The 21,786-nt window shown below is 34.5% G+C and overlaps 1 protein-coding gene and 1 long non-coding RNA gene across 3 annotated transcripts; one reads left to right on the top strand and one right to left on the bottom strand.

Annotated features, from left to right (window-relative positions):
• Positions 1-522: 522 nt before the first annotated feature.
• On the bottom strand, positions 523-6,450 carry LOC149792910 (uncharacterized). Its single transcript, XR_016422673.1, has 2 exons — positions 6,349-6,450; positions 523-2,620 (listed from the first exon to the last, which is right to left on the bottom strand). It is a non-coding gene; the product is annotated as an uncharacterized LOC149792910 (long non-coding RNA).
• On the top strand, positions 5,620-20,613 carry LOC149792911 (uncharacterized). 2 transcript variants are annotated; one of them, XM_089966743.1, is made up of 6 exons: positions 5,620-5,875; positions 8,460-8,628; positions 9,332-10,193; positions 11,296-11,567; positions 14,351-14,568; positions 19,053-20,613. In XM_089966743.1, the coding sequence occupies exons 2-6, from the start codon at positions 8,584-8,586 to the stop codon at positions 19,168-19,170; spliced, it is 1,515 nt and encodes a 504-aa protein (XP_089822869.1). In that variant the 5' UTR covers positions 5,620-5,875; positions 8,460-8,583; the 3' UTR covers positions 19,171-20,613. The 2 variants fall into 2 exon arrangements, with proteins under 2 accessions (XP_089822869.1, XP_089822870.1); XM_089966744.1 differs by lacking the exon at positions 5,620-5,875 and adding an exon at positions 6,244-6,310.
• Positions 20,614-21,786: the final 1,173 nt, after the last annotated feature.

The following is a 21,786-nucleotide window of genomic DNA, read 5'->3' on the forward strand; positions in this document are numbered from 1 at the left end:
TGACTGGGTTTTCCATAGTCCCTATACAGCCCTACTCTACTATTCTCGCATAGAGTGGGGGTACCAGTGAACTTTCTGATTTGTGTTCATCAAAAAGTATCGAGGAAGCATTGATTGCCTTTGGAAGTTTTGTACTAGCATTTATTCAATATGGTCGATTAAATAGGTTCAAATGCACGTCAGCCGTACGACATTCAAATTAAAATACATGTATATAGGTTCCCCGAGCCTTGTTTCCATGTTTCGGTTGGCAAGCATTTTTGAGTGAAAGAAATTTTGTATGCTGTTAGCTTTGCCACCTTATGTCATACACTAGTAACCCGTAGAGTAGAACTGTTGACTTATCGCTATCGTAACGCCACCTAACGCTAGTCTCACTAAGCTAAAGTCCAGAAATAACTGTTCTCAGACTAAGTGGTTTATACACAGCGCCCGCCCTTTCATGATATCTAGTATATAAGTATATAGCAGGCGGTATGATATGTCTGCATTGTTCCTGAATACGCATAATTGTAACACTTTGGTAAGAACCATTTAATATAATTTGCTAATTGCTACAATATGTTATAGTGTATCACCTTGTATTTCCATTAGCACTAATGGCAAAATGTAAAGAACAAGGTATAACAGTTTTGAAAAGAAAGCACATACTGTATTACTTCCAGGTTCAAATATAGTAATCACATTGAGAAAACTGAATGAAAACTACAGTTCTGCCTATCCAAGCGCGCCAGCGTGCGCGCGCGTCGCGCGCACACACATATCGCATGGATACAAATCAATTTTAATTTATATTAGGTGCGATTGAGAGAATTATTAATAGATATGGTTATGTTCCAATAGGGAATGGATGATAAATCAACAAAACGTTGGTGAAACAAAGGAAAATTCCAGGAAAATTAAAACTTCTAAATCTTTAAATGCATCGATCTATCCCTCTATACACAAACTTATACGATTTTGCATGGATCTTTATAGTTATAAAGTGGTATTCCTTCTCTGCCCCAGTTTTATCATGACACTGTATTATTATTTATTCCTAAAATTGTCCATTGTTTCATTTCTTTATCTTACGTATCGTCGCTGTGTGCTAATGTTATGTTAAAGTTTTCACCTTTCGCTTTTAGGAAATATAGCCTACAAACAGATTTATTATATTCCATGACCTTTATAGCTCCACTGGTATTAGACCAGAACAATTTATGGGATGTCGTCCGAGGTCCTTCCGTCCGTCTGTCAGCGCAAATATTTTTTATCGCTACTCCACCTAAACTACTTGGACGATTGACCTAAAACCTTGCTCACACATTGATCCTTTGATCTAGGCGGCCCTAAATGAAAATACTCGTCATAGCGGCCAAATTAAAAATCTTGTTTATAGCTACGTCTCCGGAATAGATGTCATATCAACATGTAGTTTTCATTAAAACACTTCTAGTGATGTCTAGTAAGTCCTATATGAAAATGGTGCCAATCTAGATTTTAATATGGTCGCCATGGCGGCCATATTGCAAATCTTGTTATCGATATTCGTCCTACATGCCATCTCACCTCTGTCAACGTGGGTTGTAGTCTCGGGCTCTTCCAATGTGGGTGTGGGAGAAAGCTCACAGGAGCTTCCCGTGGGTCAGTGAACCACTGTTGTTGCTTGGGGTTTAATGTCATTTGTTGTTGTTGCGGTTCTTCCTCTGCTAATTCTACTGGCCGCCATGTATAGCCCATCTTGAGCAGAAAAATGGCATTAAACCCCAAAGAACAACAGCAACGTCCTATGATCATATCAAAATGAGGTTTTCACGAAACACTCTTTTGATGCCTAGTTGTTTATTAATGAAAGTGGTGCTGCCCAGACATCCAATCTGGCCGATGCACCGGCCATCTTGAAAATGTTGTTATCGCTACACCTCCTAAAGTGATGGTAAAATCAAAATTAGGTTGTGTCTTTTTTTCGTTTCTAAAAGTCTTCTGATGATGCACAATTGGTCCTGAATGAAAATTGGTCCTGAAAGATCATGAATGAAAATTGATCCGCAATTGGTCATGAATGAGAATTGGTCCGCAACTGGTCATGAATGAAAATTGTGCTGATCTGATATCCAATACGACCGACAGGACAGATGTCTTGAAAATAGTTTTCGATAGTCTTCCTACATAATTGGTCATATCAACATGGCGATTTCGCTAAAGATTTTCTAAATAAAATTGCGCTGGTCTGACATCTAATATGGCTGTCATTTTGTAAATATTGTTACGTGTACCTCGTGTGAATGGAATGTCATATCAACATAGGGTTTTCACTCAAAGAATTTCTGTAATGTCTATTTGAAAGTAATGAAAATAATGCCAATCTTACTACCAATTTGGCCGCCGAGGAATCCATTTTGAAACTTCTGTTATCGCTATTTCTCCTACAAAGACGGTCAGATCAACACTGGGGTTTTACTAAAAGAATTCGTATGATGTCTAGTTGGTTCCAGATGAAACTGACGCCAGTTTGAAGTCAAATACAAATAAATCATGGCATCCATTTTGAAAATATTGTTTTTCGTACCTCTTCCTCCTTAATGGTCATATCAACATGGGTTTTCTCTAAAAGACTTTCTATTATGTTTAACTGGCCCTGAAAAAAAAATGGTGCTGATTTGACATCCAATAGAAACATCAACACAGCTATCTTAGAATGATTTTTATCACAACTCAACTTGAACATAAAGTCATATTGATTTGGGGTTTTCACAAGAAGACTTTTGATGTCCAGTTGGTTTTGAATAATAATGGCGGCAATGTGACATCCAATATGGCCGCTACAGCAGCCATCTTGAAAATCTTGTTATTGCTACTTCTGAATGGAAAGTCACAGATTGAAAATGTGGTTATCTCTCGTCCTGTCAACATGGGTTTTTTGTCAATAGACTTCTTACGATACATAGTTGTTCTTAAATGTAAATGGTGCCGTTCATTCAGCCAATATTGCTGCCACGGCTGTCTTACAGGTATTGTTGTCACTACCCCCACCCTCCAAATGAATGGTTATTATTGCCTTGGGTTTTCACCACGACCTAAATGAAAATCGCGCCAGTCGTACAGCCAATATCGCTGTCACGACGGCTGTCTTAAAAATGTTGTCACAACTCCTCTTAAATGGATGATCTTTATGACATGGTTTCTTTTGCCAAAAGACTTCTAATAATACATCCTTTATCCTGAATGAAAACGATGCCAAGTTGACAGTTAGCATGGATACCACATCAGCTAATATTAAAATATTATTATCGCTGAAGAATATTATTGATGGCATCAAAGCTCGGCAGTTAAAGGGAAGGAATGGAATTTTTTTTAATTCCTTCAAATTCTTTTAACCCAATATAGTGTTGCAATGTCTCCAGTCCTTTTGTGTTGTGGAATGCTTCAGCTAGTGTTCCCAAATACAAGCTTCAACAAGTATTCCAAATATGAGCCAACTATATGTACCATACACAGAAGCTAAACTCGTGCAACTGTGACAGATTCATACAAGATTTATACACCTAATATAATTCACTATCTCATCGACAACCATGGGGCAACAGCCGTATATAGACAACAAATTTAGCCTTGTATAACGCCTTCTAGACCACACATAGGAGAGCCAACAACATAACTGCCCACTACTTGTTTATACCATACCAAAGGTCCAGTAATGCTCAAAGTGATATTCATTTCAGAAAATCAGAAACATCCATTCGGTCAACCAACACAGAACATCCTTATAATCTTGCAATGGAAGGAAACCTGCTTGGATAAAACTGTCAAAGTTGGTTACATTTCAAAAATTTAATTTATAGATACTGAGAATATAATCTCTTACTGTCTGTAATAGAAATGAGAGAAAACCAGTAGGTTTGTAAAATTCAACAAATAAGTAATTTCCCTTGAATATCAAGTGACAATTTTAAAAATAACTTAAAGTGTTGTGAATTAAATCCCAAATAGTCCCAAAAGTTCTATCACCAAAAGTATCAAATTAATTCCACTGGTGATCCGAATGAATTCCAATTTTGAATATGCTGATGTACCAATAGCAAAGAATGTAGAGAAATATTAACAGTCTTGATGTATCACAATGATATAATCCAAAACATCATTAAATGAATTTACACTAATCTTCAAATAGTGATATAGTCCCAGAAGTATTAAGGAGCACTTTGTAATTCCAGTGAATAATTTAAACAATAAATCCTCTAAAATTTAAACCGAACACAACATTAAGACAGATTCCACTTCGAATGTTAAGGTCGGAAAGAGTAACTTCAATATAATCAACCGTAACCATTTCCTTTTGGCGGTCTTACAGGTACTTGATTATTTTAAACCCTCAGACCCCAATCGTGAGGGACAAAAGTGAGTCATTTTGATGGAGCAGCAAACCAGATATACGAAGCTTTGGTGATAATGTTATTTTAGAGTTGAATGGGATTTATTTTTCCGTGAGTTTAGCGTGGTGTAAACAGTCAGATACCGAATCACCCATCAAATGACGCCCAAGCGGCGTTATGTAAGCTGACATTTTATACAAAAAATAATTCCAATTTCTATTAATGGACTGAAGATTGGATATAAACGGTCACGTGATACTGATCAAGACTTTTTTAAAAAAAATTACATCAGTAAATTCTGCAAACCACTTTTGCTTCCCAGTGAATAGGTAATTTTACGTGAAGCTTTATCTATACCAACGTCTTACACCATAATAATAAAGCCCACCTACCCACCTTTGTATTTTCCGACCAAAACGTGATTAAAATCGCCATTATATAGAAGTTAAAACAATGCAATTGCACAGTCATTCCTGCATTCCAACACTCGCCCTTTTTGCAAAAGAAAGCAAATGGCAGGCTTTACAAGCCAGTCTTGAGAAATTAATGTATTTTGCTTCAACAATGTTTCACCGGCTTTTATTCAAGGTCAGTGTCATACCACGAGCAATGTATCTCACTAAAAATGGACACAATTGTGTTTATACTATACAAGGACTCAATGACTCTTGCCTAGCAAAGATCGAGTTACGTATTCAGTTTAAGTGAATGAAAGAAAACTTAGAGGTACCAAAAAGTGAATGTTTTGTTAATGAAATATGTTGATATGATGAAGAAGAAAAAAAAAAAGAAACAAAAAAGAAAAGTAAATTGGAATTAAAAGGATTAAATGATCACGGTTGGGTATAGACCAATAAATAGGTCTCCGCTCAAAAAAAAAATCAAAATTCTTGACAGCAGTAAGACAACAGCCAAACAAAATTAAAAAAGTTAAAAAAAAAAGAAGAAATAAAGAAAGAAAGAAAAGCGCAGACCTATTTGTTAGACTAGGTTGGATATTTTTCCATGTGTACACATTTTTACCTGATCACACAAAAAGTAAGTGAAGTCCTTGGTATTTTTCGATGTGTAAATTTACCTAATCACTCACAAAGTTAGCATAAAATCCTTCAGACTTTATTTGCTTTGGGAGTGATTAGATGAAATGTACACATCGATAAATATTCAACCAGTCATTTAATCCTACATAACGAATCACGATACTGCTTTGGGGTTTCCGGTAGTATCTATATTTAGAACAAGGATTCCCCTACATGAGAGCAATTTGTACGTCATCATCAAGCGAATTTTTCAACGAATGGTTGCCAAATTTAGGTTTTTAATAACCTTAGCATGATCTTATATTTTACCTAAATCGAGGTGCGTAACGTGAGTGGAAATTCAGTATTGACAGTAAAGATGCGAACTTCTTTTCGACCTAAAATTGACTAAGATTTTATGCTTGCAGAAGGAAAGGGACGTATCTCTGTTTCGAACAGAACAGTGCTCAAATTCGTGTGTAATGGAATTTCGTGTTAAAGGTATGTTCGTGTTTATAAACAAGCTGTTGGCAACGTTCATGTATTTGCATTAGGTTATTGAAGCCGTATGATCAGTTTTGTTCTTAACACACACACACACACACACACACACACACACACACACACACACATTATTTTTTTTATCCGTATGTTTATTCTAGGATTTTTATTCTTGGTGAAAACCTGATCTGTCTCCCAAACAAGAAGGCCTATGTGACATCAGCGTTGAAATATATATTTATTTTTAATGCTTTTACCAAATATATCTTCAGTTTTATTAGATATGGCTCATTATAGATATGGCAACGAAAACAATTTGTCCTTTTCTCACCCGATTTTGACACACTTGAAGCAAAGTCCAACTTTCAGATTAGCTGGTTCACAGTCACAGTGAGCAAAATGCTAGCCAACCCAGAACAGATTCAAGCACTGGCTGTGGGTAACATAAGATTCAGTATGAAGCTTATACATACCATAAACAGCGTTGTTGTTTTTGTGGTAGGGTTTAACGCCATTTTTCAGCACAAGATAGGATATACATGGCGGCCAGTATAAATGGTGGAGGAAGAACCCGGGAAAACCCCGGAAAGAACCACTGACCCACGAGAAGCTACTGGCAAGCTTTCTCACGTACCCGCATTGACGAAACAGTGCTGTCATAAACTGTGAAGAAATTGTTAAACTGATAGGAACTGACTGACTTTCAACTGCAGTCGAAACACACATGTAAAATCTTTGTACGAAAGCTTCAAGGCAACTGTCTTGAAACATACTGGTCAGAAGCTAAGTAGACTCAGCAAACTGACAATTTTTCATACTTTTATCGTCACCAGTGTCAATTTCTGTCTCTTAGCATGACATTTCTGCAGTGGCATGAACACTACTAGAAAAAAAAAAATACATGAGCCTGCTATGATATTTGTATGTGATGATTTTACAAATAACTATCATAAACTTTTACTTAAGGCAAAAATGCCAATACAGCTCCCATTACTTAATCATTTAGAGAGCACTCACATTTTAATTGATTTAGATCATTATTTCTATCCTGGAATGGTAAAGATTATGAATGTAATATGTGTAATCACTCTCCCCCCATGTGATACACTATTGACAGCCTTACTGTTAACTCCTTTCTCTTTAATTATGACATAAGATGCATCACAGTATGTGTTTTACTCATAATTTTGTTCTTCTGTATTTAATTTATATTAAAAATTTTACCATTCTTATTATTTTATTTAATTGTCGAAATTATCCAAAACGGTGGTTTTAATTATCCAGATAATACTGATACAAAATTTCTTTTTAATTACTGTCTTTAAAAATGCGTTGTTTGCTCTTGTTTCAGGTTATGCGCTGTGTATTTTGTCCCATTGTATATGTATTATGTTCTGTTTGTATGTCTTGCAAAATTATGCTTGCTGTATTGACTCATTTGTCTTAATGTCAGTAAAAAGCTCATTTTGAGCTTTTGTTAAAATGTAGTTTTAAATCATGCCAGTGTTGAATAAATCTTACCTTACTGATTTAAATGAAATTGATTTGAATCAATTCAAATCAAAATAGATACTGGTGGTTAATTAATGCTTCAGGTGCAAATGGTTAAGTGTTTCACACAGGAAATCATAACAAAAACGTAACGATTCTGTTTAAATATAAAAATTTTGGTAATTAACACTTCAAAATGGAACAGAAATATTACATTCATGAAATTACTGTTTTAATAGTTGTACTTTTGTCTGCTTTTCCTGAATCTATCTTTAGATCTAATTATTAACTGGGAATTGTCATTTAATTTTTTTATAAGTAAAAGCAAAACTAATAGAACAGTAAAGAACTGTTATATTTTCATGACTTTGTCATATAGTGCTTCATTTGAAATGCAAATATTTCTTTAATTTGTTGGAGAACATTAATATTTTTAGCTGGAATTAAACTGGGTGGTGCAGGTACTGGGATGGTTTGTTGAGTGTATAATGAAACAAGTCACAGAGTTCATTATATTTTTGTGGAAGTGCTTGTATGAGAATTGGATGCATCTGCAACAAGTCATAGTCATGCAAAGTTTCACAAAGACAATGGTTTGTCTGTTTTATTTGTTTGTCTTGTCTATGTTTAGTATTTGCCTTTGAAAAAGACTCATTAAGAGTCAGAAGCACTTAGGCTAGCTAGATACTAGTTATGCACTTCAGTTTATTATATTTATCTTAATCAATCCCTGACAAACGTGATCTCTTGCTGGTTGATGGATCCAGTGCACATGAAAGGACTGTTATTCGCTATATGATTTGTATTCTTTATATATATATATATATATATATATATATATATATATATATATATATATATATATATATATATATATATATTTTAAAAAGAATTTCAAACTGTTTTAAAGGGGATATCATTTTTTGAAAACTCTGGTTCATCTACATTTTCCATTTTATTCTCTTTTAATATATACCATATTATTCTGTTTATTAATGTCAGTGTGACATTTATCTATTGCATCTTACATTAGACTTCAGACACTGAAAAATAAAAATAATAAATATTGTTTAATGCATGTCCAATATTTCAGTGCCTGTTCCATTTCAAGTAGTTTGATTATTAGGCGATGAGATGATTTGACTTGCCATGTTGCTTTAAAAGAGACAATATATATAGAGGCACAGGTAAACAACACAAATATCTCCAAGGAAATCATGGATGAGACAACAGAGGAGTGCAAGGAGGATGAAAGCTTACAGGTGAGACTCTTTGTCTGTCTGTCTGTCAGTCACATACACACATACTTGAGCATGTTCAAACATTCCTATAGAGTTGAAATATATATACTACATCCATCACATATGTTTACACACACACACACACATTTTGCACCTATTGCTGACAAGAGTTAAGAGACAATTGGAGAAATTTTTGATATATGTTTCTTAATGAAAAGTCTTACACACTTAATTATATTTTGTTTATTTATCAGGCAATTGTTAGTTTCTTTTAAATATGTGTTATTTTCTTACTGTTTGTCATGTTCTACTTTGATGTAAGCTGTTCTTAATTATTGCATAAGTTCTCATTTTCACATCAAAAGATTTTATCTCTCTATCCCTATATCTCTCTCTCATCTAGCAAGGGTGCCAGATAATTTACTGGTTAATACTCCATAATTTGGTATATTTTTTACACAATTATCTATTTTGTGTTAAGAATACAATACATCGCCTGTTGAAAATATATTGAACATACCAGTGGGAGGCAGGATAAAATCAGAATTAATATTTGTTGACTTGGTTATAGTCCTTGTCCATATTCCTTTTAAACACTGTCTCAAACAAATTGATGCAAATTATTGGCACATTTAAACAATAAAACAGAAAACAATATAAAATTTAGTTTTATACCCTTACATCATTTAAATTTTCAATACCTTTCAAAAAGAAACTTTTACAGATGGAGTACTTGCAGAGTCCGATGAAAAGAAAGAATGACCCTGATGGGTTGGCAAAGAAAGCAGTGGATATCTTTCAGGATAACTGCTCTCTTCTGGCAGCCATTGACCTAGAAATACAATCAGTTGAAACCCAGTCCAAGAACATGGAAGAACATTTAAACTTTGATTTTCAAAGCTATAAGAAGCTTATTGAGCAAAGAGAGAGTGATTTATTAAAAACATTAAAACAAATGACTCAGAGAAAAGTGGTCATTTTAGAGGAGCAAATATCAAGTCTTGAAAACCTTGAACAAGAGTTAAGTGTGGCCATCAGTTTCTCATCATATGCTCAGAGTGGAATGACAGTGGAGGACTTTTTATTGATATCCCCAAGAATTTGTGCTCGACTGGATGAACTGTGTTCACGTCAGAAGGATACATATCCACGAACCATTGCAAATTTAGCTTTTGCCAAAACTGTTCAGGACAAGGAGTTCAAATTTAAAGTTGACCGTCTAGGTCAAGTCAATATTTCAGAAATAGAGCCATCTCTGTCACAGATACAGACTTTCCCTGGCATTGTTGGTGAAGAAGGCATAATTCTCAAAGTTAAATTACATGACAAGGAAAAAAAAGAAATATTTAGACCCAATGTTGACGTTCAAGCAAGAGTGTTAAATTACTCATACACACCGGTTTCACCCTTTGTGGACCTGATGTACTCATCCTCAGATTGTTCTTTTCACCTGAACTACACTGGGCAGTTGGCTGGGACCTACAGAGCTCAGGTGTTTGTGTCTGGTGTGAAGGTTGGTCGTGAGTATCGCTTCAGACTGTACGAGGCATCCAAATTTCCAAGGAAAGATAAAAAGACAGATGAAGGTATAATACATTTCCATGGTTACCATTCAGGTCATTAAAGTTCTTAAAGATGAAAACCAGATAATGGCTTTATTTCTGCGGACTATAAAACACGATTCATTGAGAATTGTAAAACAAGTCTTTCGACAATGCAAATCATTTATTAATAATATATTTGCTACTCCTACACAGGACAATTCATGTACACACATGTGAACACATGCACAGTGGCATACATACATAGATACATACATACATAGATACATACATACACACACATATACATACATACATACACATATACATACACACATATACATACATATATACATATATACATACACACATATACATGCATACATACATACATACCTATATACATACACACATATACATACACACATGCATACATAGATACATACATACATACATACATACATACATACATACATACATACACACACATATACATGCATACATACATACATACATACATACACTCACATATACATACATACATACATACATACATATGTATATACATACACACATACATACATACATACATACACACACATACATACATACATAAACATACATATATAAATACATACACATACATACACACACACACACACACACACACACACACACATACATACATACATACATACAATGTACATGTATAGTGCTCACAAAGAACCCACAACCCATAGGTATGAATGGATACAATTCATGTATGTAATAAGATTTACCTTTCTCATCTTCATATTTGATAGTATCATATTGCACAACTACTCAACTGTACCTGAAAATAGTCTATTTTTAAGATCAATTTTAAAAAAATGTCATGTTTCTTTTTACAGCAAGCAAACAACCCTACCATACAGAATAAATAGAATTTAAAATTAAATTTTATTTCCAAATCTGCTTAAAACAAAAATGCACATCCTTTTCTTAATTTAATGTTTTCCAGTCTAAATGAATTGTTCCTGTAACACTTTCTGCATCTCAATGTATACCTCAATTTATTGATGTAGATATGAATTAGCATTATGATAAAACTGGATATCGTTATTTTTAATTAAATATAAGTCACATAATTACAATTACTTTCACACAGTGAGAGAAACACTGCAAGTTTGTTCCCTTTGCAACAAAGGGACAGAATCAGGCAATTTGAAAGAAGCCAGATGTGGACATATTCTCTGTAAAGCATGTCTGGAAGTGCAGGTGAAGCCGGTGTGCCCGATGTGTTGCGTGGCCTATGACATTCTGATTGGGGAGCAGCCAAAAGGCACAATGGACTATAGGAGAGAGGCTAAATGTTTGCCTGGATTTGAGGGTTATGGCACCATTGTTATCTGCTACACTTTTCCTCCTGGAATACAATCGGTATAAGTGATAAGTAGCAATAATGATGAACGTTAAAAATACGGATTGTAGCTTTTTTGAAAATCTATTCAATAAAGTAAAGACTCGTTTTTTCCCCACAACATAGGCTAAAAGATTTTAGTTCAGTGTAAAATACAGATTGTAGGAAGAAAAGGCCAGTCATTCTGAAAGAGTTTTTGATAGATATCATTTGTTGTACCCAGAAGTTATTATTTTCTTGTAATAGTCCAAGAACAGTTAGTATTTATTATGCATAAAATGAATTATTTCAAGCCGCATATTGAATACAAGATTAGCAGACACTGTATGGATTTTCCTGATTCCATTCCAATAAATACTGTTTAAGTGTTAACAATTACATACTGTAATTTTCTGTGATAATTATTTATATGAGTTATTTTCGTATTAATTAACACAACATTCCTGAATAACATCAGGTCTGCAATTTATTCAAAAGTTAATAACTTTGAGAAGTTAGGTTTAGTAGGTCTACACCATTATTTTAATTGTCTGTGATGATAGATTGCATACATATTTGATTGCAAGGGGTGTTCAGTTGCACTGTACATGCTGTGACATGTTAATGGTCTTACCACTTGCTGTGACATGTTAATGGTCTTACCACATGCTGCAACATGTTAATGGTCTTACCACTTGCTGTGACATGTTAATGGTCTTACCACATGCTGTGACATGTTAATGGTCTTACCACTTGCTGTGACATGTTAATGGTCTTACCTCTTACTGTGACATGTTAATGGTCTTGCCACTTGCTGTGACATGTTAATGGTCTTACCACATGCTGTGTAATGTTAATGGTCTTACCACTTACTGTGACATGTTAATGGTCTTACCACATGCTGTGACATGGTAATGGTCTTACCACTTGCTGTGACATGTTAATGGTCTTACCACATGCTGTGACATGTTAATGTTCTTACCACTTGCTGTGACATGTTAATGATCTTACCACTTACTGTGACATATTAATGTTCTTACCACTTACTGTGACATGTTAATGGTCTTACCACATGCTGTGACATGTTAATGTTCTTACCACTTGCTGTGACATGTTAATGTTCTTACCACTTACTGTGAGATGTTAATGTTCTTACCACTTACTGTGACATGTTAATGTTCTTACCACTTGCTGTGACATGTTAATGTTCTTACCACTTACTGTGAGATGTTAATGTTCTTACCACTTACTGTGACATGTTAATGGTCTTACCACTTGCTGTGACATGTTAATGGTCTTACCACATGATGTGACATGTTAATGGTCTTACCACTTGCTGTGACATGTTAATGGTCTTACCTCTTACTGTGACATGTTAATGGTCTTGCCACTTGCTGTGACATGTTAATGGTCTTACCACATGCTGTGTAATGTTAATGGTCTTACCACTTACTGTGACATGTTAATGGTCTTACCACATGCTGTGACATGTTAATGGTCTTACCACTTACTGTGACATGTTAATGGTCTTACCACTTACTGTGACATGTTAATGGTCTTACCACTTGCTGTGACATGTTAATGGTCTTACCTCTTACTGTGACATGTTAATGGTCTTACCACTTGCTGTGACATGTTAATGGTCCTACCACTTACTGTGACATGTTAATGGTCTTACCACTTTCTGTGACATGTTAATGGTCTTACCACATGCTGTGACATGTTAATGGTCTTACCTCTTACTGTGACATGTTAATGGTCTTACCACTTATTGTGACATGTTAATGGTCTTACCACTTACTGTGACATGTTAATGGTCTTACCACATGCTGTGACATGTTAATGGTCTTACCACTTACTGTGACATGTTAATGGTCTTACCACATGCTGTGACATGTTAATGGTCTTACCACTTGCTGTGACATGTTAATGGTCTTACCACTTACATGGACATCACCTGACTGAAGGTTTAGATAATCTAATTTCCAAACTTAAAATATGGTTTTTGATTAAAATAGCAAAATGCTGGAGTAAGCTCATCTTATAATATTATATATCGATGACATTTTTTGGTGTGTGTGTGTTATGAAATAGCTTATGAAAGAAACCAATCATCAAGTTGATGGTGTACAATGCATATACATTATTCAGTTATTATGCATATAACTATTTACCAGCATATGACTCTATAATTTGATGTTCGTCACATATGCCAGCCAATGTGGTAACTCAACAAGAGAGCAGTAATAAAAAGGAGATTTAGTAATTGATTGAATTTTAGGTTTAATGCCATTTCTCAGTGCAAGATAGGCTATACATGGTGGCCAGTATAAAACCTAGAACAGTAAGAACCACCAATCCATGGGAAGCTGCTGGCAGCTTTTTCACATACCCACATTGGTCGAACCTGAGACTCGAATCTGCATGTACAGAGGTCATATGACAGTGATTGATTTAGGTGAGCACTTTAGACAACTCAGCCACTGGGGCCCCAGTAAAGAGGAGAAACAAACACATAATTGTGTGGGTTTTTTTACAGTGCAGACAATTTTAAAGGAAAGGAAGTTGTTTAATTTACAGAAGTTTTAATTTTTCAAATCAATGGATCACCTTCATAAAAGAATATATACTTTTAACATTTATAAAAAGTTATCATGACCTTTCAGTGCATGACCTTAATAACAAGTTATCATGACCTTTCAGTGCATGACCTTAATAACAAGTTATCATAACCTTTCAGTGTAAAAATATATGTGTATGGTGTCTACAATACATAGAGTTAGTTAAACAAGACTTGCTTAAAAGTCGTCCCTCAATTTTACAGACATGTGATCCGAATCCAGGTAAACCCTACAACGGTCTGAAGCAGATGGCTTTCCTTCCTGACAATGACAAAGGCAGACTGGTACTGCATCTTTTATCTGAGGCATTTCGAAGAGGTCTTCTTTTTAGAGTCAGCCCCCGCAGAAAGAAGGGGAAGGGTAATTGCATTTGGTTTGCAGATGTGTCACATAAAACCAAGAGGAAAGGAGGTCTCAAAAGGTATATTACATTGGTTGTCATTTCTGTCAAGATCAAAAAGTGGCAGATGTAAAGAAAAATGAAATTACTCTTTCCGTGTTAGAAATGAGATTTCGTTAACCAAATTTGCTGAGAATGAAACAGAACTGATTGAAATATGCAGTTCTGTGGGATTTTAATACTTAAAACCACACTTAATTTTTAAAGTCCATTTGCAAGTGGTATTTTTTGCTTTCATTATCCTTAATCCAGGTGGCAAGCAATATATATATATATATATATATATATATATATCACTATGCATATCTGCATTTTACGTTGGTTTTAAGAAAATTTTCTTTGCTGTATTTATAAAACATTTTGTATGTGTTTAAAAATGTATCACATTCATAAGCAGTGAATTTTAACTGATAAGAGTAACTAGATTACACAAGCCAAGTCGTACCAAAGACTTATAAAAATGGTACTAACAGCTGCCCCCAAGGTCCTCAGTACAGTGTGATCTCGCTATAACACGGTAGTTGGGAGCCATAGAACCCAACTGTGTTATAGACTGAACCGTGTTATAAGTAATCAGGTCAGTTAGTTGAACAAAATGATGCATGTACACCCCAAAAATGTGCAGGATGGGTAGGTAATAAAAGTGGGCAGTAAAATACATATTTCTTTGGCACAGTTATCATCTTAAATCGATGCATATTAAATGAGAAATACACCTGTAGTGAAAACAGAGAAGGCATATGTAATAGTTTACTTTATTTAGAGAACCATGAATGATACATATACGTGAATACTGTTTATATATCATATCTAATGTATAGCATGAATAGAGTATCAACACTGTGTGCTAACCTGCAAATCTCATCATATACATTGAATCCACAATACACAATACACATGATTCCGTTGAAAATATGCACAAAAACAGATTTAAAATATTCAATAATTTTGTCACAGGTCATTTTGGTCTGAATTCAGTGGAAAAACTTAGCACAATCACGTAACGAATGACGAAGCATATTTACTTTTCAGTATGTCGCAAGTCTAAAAGTTAGTTTGCATTTTAAGCCGCCATTGGTAGCTTTCATAAGCATACACTTTCTCCCTGCAAAAAGGAAACTTTCACAGCACAGTTAATGTGCTCCAGTCACGTTGGAAAATGCAAAAATCCATCAGATTCCATACTTTTATTTAAGTTTGGTACTGACTTCCTTTGAAAAAACTTCTTTGTTTTTATTGAAGATTGTAGTCGGGGCCAAGGTGGCCGAGTGGTCTAAAGCGCTCTCTGTTACGGATCACTGCCATCTCATCTCTGTCTGCATAGGTTCGAGTCTCAGATTCGGCCAATGTGGGTATGTGAGAAAGATTGCCAGTAGCTTCTCGAGGGTTGGTGGTTCTTTCTGGGGTTTTCCCGGGTTATTCCTCCACCATTAATACTGGCCACCATGTATAGCCTATTGTGTGCTGAAAAATGGCATTAAACCCTACAACAACAACAACAACAACTGAAGATTGTAGTCGGCTTTCTTTGATGAAGGATGCATGCGTTATTGAGAACCAAACAAATGCCCATTGATTATTGTGGCAGCAAATAATTGTATTGCATGGTTGAGACTGATATTTTTCCATTTGCTGAATGTTTTCATAACAATCGCTGCTTCAAAGGTAATTTATTTCCTTCGAAATTTCAGCAAATTGTTTTATCTGGGTACATTTTTAAAAAGGAATTGGCTGTCATTTGTTCTATTCTAGTTGCTATTCCTCCCTGTCTGTTGAATAAACCAGTAAGTAACATGTTATTTTTTTTATACATTTGTGGTAGCAGCATGATGCTGCCTTCCACGCATGTGTCTGAAATTTAACAAGGGGTTAACGGATGATAGAGATGCAGGTGTTCTGGTCTGATGACAGGGATTATAACAGAAAATGTGAAAAGAAGAGGACTTTTACTTACCATCTACATACAAATGTCAGTCTATGTAAATATAATAATTACAAGCAAGCGGCCAAAAATCCGATGAAAGATAGGTTACAAGATAATGCCTCATCCAGTCGATCTCCGTTACCAGAAAAGTCAAGAACAAAAAAGCAGATATCTCACAACATACAGTACTCGTGCTAGATGTCAAGATAAGTGGATTATGATATAACAATGCACTGTTTAGATGGTTTGTCAATATGGACAAAGAATTTGTTTATGTAACATTAGATAAATTTCAGTGCATTTTATATCCAGATTGTGGCTTCCTTTCATGGGGCCTTTGAATTTCTCCACTCCAAACCAGTGGTTGTATATACAGGTTTAAACAGCCAATAAAAAATTGCCAGATGGTATATTTTGCTGCCAATAAGGAAAGAAATCCAAGTTTGCAACATTAGCGAAGCCCTATACAATCACAGAATAAACCTTTTACACTTTATTTTTCGTAGTTTTAAGAAGAAAAAAATTACTTTTTCATGCACAGGAAAAATACATATAAAATTTCAAGAGCCACACCACAATCATCTTGTATTATTCATACGTGATCTCTTCCCCAAAATGATAATAAACATTTTACATTTTTTTTCATACTTTTAAGAAATATTTTTTTTTTCATTTACGAAAAAAATATATGTATATAAAATTTTGGGAGTCACACCATGACCGTGTTATTTCCAAATTCATGTTATAATGGAGCATTCTATAGCGGGGTCACACTGTATTAAGAGGTTAGTGTTAAGACTGGTCGGCCTGGTGTAGGATAATGTGACAGGGTGGGACATCATGCTACTTGTCTGCAGCATGATGTCCCAGTGCTAGACATCACTATAAACTGCCACACTACAGACATCACAATGATATGACTGAAAAATTGTTCAAGCTGTGTTAAAAATCCAAATCACACATATGCATAACTAGATTATAGTATTGTGATTGCATATTAGTAAAAACGCTTAATCAGCTATCCTTAAACAAGAATTGTTTGCTATGCTTCGTGAAAATTTGCTTTAAAATGGCTTTTGAAAAGATTTCTCTACTGGTTTGAAGCAACTGCTGTAACAAGTACATGAGAGCAAATGCATACTATGCTGTTTATCCAAATTTCTTTGTTGCTGATAAAACATTTCCACAACTATTCATAGGCAACACACTGATGCATTAGTGTTGATATATCAATGAACTAGAGCTTACTTTCCAAATGAGTTGACACAAGCCAACACGTGAGTGCATCTGTGTTTAGAAAGAGGGATTTTCTTAATATAGCCATTTGCTTTCTAGCTTTGTTTCAACAATCCATTGATAGGATTGGAAATAAATGGCTTTATTTTTATTACTTGTCTACATAAATAGTATTTGCCTCACTGCTTTTTTTATGTTTCATAAAAAATGAGTGAGGTTAGAAACAGTTTTCACCTTAAAGCCATTCTCATATTCGGCAACATAGCACTGTCCCATACATTTTTTTACCTACATGATTACATTTTTAGGATAAATCTCCAATCATATAATATTTAGAATTCTATGAATTATATATTTTCCCTAATATCTTTGCCCAATGATTTACAAAAACAGACAATCTAATGAAGTGTTACTTCCTAGATAATGTCTGCCGTTATTTCCCCATGTCAGGTTCACTTACAGTTTTAAACTGATTTTATGAAGAAAATAATGCCATCATCGCTGTTAAAATTTGTGATTTTTTCTTTAAGTTAGAAAGTGCTTTTCACCAGTTCCATTCTTGAAATGCAGATTGTTATTTTATATACTGATGTAACAACAGTTGGTATGTTTCATACTGATGTATACTGATGTAACACATGTTGGTATGCTTGATACTGATGTATACTGATGTAACACAAGTTGGTATGTTTCATACTGATGTATACTGATGTAACACAAGTTGGTATGTTTCATACTGGTGTATACTGATGTAACACAAGTTGGTATGTTTCATACTGATGTAACACAAGTTGGTATGTTTCATACTGATGTATGCTGATGTAACACAAGTTGGTATGTTTCATACTAATGTATACTGATGTAACACAAGTTGGTATGTTTCATCATCAAACGATAACTTAATTGATCAGTGACAGCTTGCTTGGGAAAGGGTTAAAGGTCAGTCAGCTATTAAAGCACACATCTATTAATGCACAAGACTCTGATGGCAGAATCAATATCAACACCAACTACATGATGCATGCAATACATTTTGCCTTGGGTTACAACAAAACACTGGAACTACCCGACTAGTGTGAATGAGCATCTCAAAAGTCATAAACTCCTGTCACTCAGTGAACTTCTAAAACAAATCACAGGGCAGATTTTTTCTATTCTCCTAACAGAAGAAGGCAAAGTTTTAATTTTTTAGGCGACTTTCAAATGACCCTTGTAATCCAAAGAGAGGTATGTATTCCTCTTTGTATTTACCACCCACTTTCACTCTGATAAAAGTGTATCAGAAGAAATAAAAATTAATGGGTCATTTTCAAATTGATAATTATTTTTTATTTGTATTTCAAAGCTTTGGATACCCTGATTCTGAGTACCTCGACCTTGCTGTGAATCAGCTAGCTGCACTCGGTATCATGGTGGACGCCACAAAAGGCAGACAAGAAGAGTTGAATTTGAACAATGCATAGTTTTGGAATCGTTTGCATGTCAACTTTTTGGTGCTGTTGTTTTATTCATATTCAATTTATTTGTATATAATAATAAAATTATTCAAATGTATTTTTTTGACAGCACAGGAGCTATGACATTAATTGCCAATTTCTCACCTGGTATATTATAGCTCACTTTTCACACAAGAAAAAAGTTTAAAGAAAAGAAAACAAGTTCAGAAGTGATTATGCCTTTCTATATTCTTGTGCTTACATTTGTATTGGCTAATTTTAGGTAGTGCTATGCAATTGATATTTGAAAATATTCTTATTTGTAAATTTTCAAGTGGTTTTATTTTCTTCTTCTGATCCCACATTTTCAATGCTGTGTTTGAAAGTGTGTACAGTAGTCCCCCTCTTGGACGGCCCCCCTGACTAGCAGCCACCCACTTCTTACGGCCATAATCCATTGGAACTGATGAGTTTGAATTCAAAAGTACATCTAAAAAACGGCCACCCCCCTAATGCAAACAGCGGCCAGCATATTAGTACAAAAATGTGAAATACTCCCTTCATGAACGGACACTATTTTTTTCAAATGTTTCCAGAACCAATAATTAATTCATATCGTGATGTAAGGTAAATCAGATAAATCGTTGATACATGTCTGCCAGTGTCAAGTTTCCATTACTGACTAAAGTACTAAGACGAACTTAATATTAATTAAATTAATTTATATCACTGTCTATAAAAGCCTATGTTTACAGGAAATGGGATCAACAATGTTTTCATAATGTTTTGGGCTTCACACATCTGTCGAGTTCTTCTCTTTGATGATTACAACCAGTCGTAATCGTCAATATCATAAGATAGGCTAAAAATAGATTTTGTGTATTAACACACACACAGAAATTAACCATGAACAAAACAGAGTACCAGACAAAGACTGAAAAATCATGTGACAACACATTTATTGTTTCCTTTACGAATAAGCCATTTCGTCCACTCAACAAAAGTTTTGTCTGCATAATTAAATCACATACAGTTACCAACATCCGAATAAATTATTACCAGTTATTAACATATCGTGTAAATGGAGACATTATTTTAGAAGAAAGTCAGTTATTCTACTTGACGACATCGGGTGAGGTGGGGAGGGTGGACTTGACAGAAAAGTTTATGTAGAATAGACTCGAATAAAACAATTTTATGTTTTAAAGACTCGAATAAACAACGTCATAAAACAATAATGAGGTTATTCAGCAGCAGTGGGAAAAGAGAATTATTTATGTACCAAGATTTAAATGACATTTGTGAATGGTTTTGCAATGTGCATGACAACATTACCCGCTTGCAAATCACGCTTACACCAAGAATAAGAACTATTAATGTATATTCAGTTCAAATAAGTCTATTATTATAACAAGAAGAACATTTTAATAATTGATGTTACTTTTAAATAAAGATATTAAATGCTTTGAAGTATGTAGATTTCTTACTGCGTACATTACATCTACTTCTCACAAAAAATTTAGTCCCCCTCTGGAAAGGCCACCTGTCTTATAAAGCCACTTTCCTAGTGCAGAAAGGGTGGCTGTATAAGAGGGCTACCATAGTACTTCCAAATATATTTCCATCTGCATATGTATCCTGTTCCATTCATTTACTTTAATGTCACTAAAGGTATATTTGTTTTGCATACTTTTTTGTATTATCATGTGGTTAAGCTTCCAGGTCCTCCTCCTCCTCAAAACAATAATATTTATTATATGGCATTTTAAATTGTAAACATTATTAGTATGGAATAGGGAGGTAATCACATCCAATGACAACCATGACCATGATATGTTTGTGATCAGTGGCCATTCTTTTCCAGCATTTGAGCTGTTGTACCACACTAATAAAGTTAAATTAAATTCAGAAATATAAGACAATGTTGGATTTTTATGTATCAGTGCTCATTATCCTAAGATGAATGGTCTTATTGGTTCTGTGGAATGGTCTTATTGGTTATGCAGAATGGTCCTATTGGTTGTGTGGAATGGTCCTATTGGTTGTGTGGAATGGTTCTATTGGTTATGTGGAATGGCCCTATTGGTTCTGTGGATTGGTCCTATTGTTTCTGTGGAATGGTCCTATTGGTTCTGTGGAATGGTCCTGTTGGTTATGTGGAATGGTCCTATTGGTTCTGTGGAATGGTCTTATTGGTTATGTGGAATGGTCCTATTGGTTATGTGGAATGGCCCTATTGGTTCTGTGGAATGGTCCTATTGTTTCTGTGGAATCGTCTTATTGGTTCTGTGGAATGGTCCTATTGGTTTTGTGAAATGGTCCTATTGGTTCTGTGGAATGTGTGTTAAGTAATATCATTTGAGAAAAAATGTATTAGCAGTGTATGGGATGTAGCATGCCCTGCTATATTATGTTCTCTGTCCTTTGGTTATCAAATTCTGTTCAGCCAAACAATTGTGAATTATATATACAGATGTCTGGTAATATATATATATATATATATATATATATATATATATATATATATATATATATATATATATAAAATATCATTGATAGACGATTTTTAATTATATATGCAAGTGTCTGGTAAAATATTTAATATCATTGATGGACCATTGTGAAGTATATATGCAAATGTTT

The sequence above is a fragment of the Sinohyriopsis cumingii genome, chromosome 8, assembly GCF_028554795.1.
Source record: "Sinohyriopsis cumingii isolate HCF-2022 chromosome 8, ASM2855479v2, whole genome shotgun sequence".
NCBI classification, from domain to species: Eukaryota; Metazoa; Mollusca; class Bivalvia; order Unionida; family Unionidae; genus Sinohyriopsis; species Sinohyriopsis cumingii.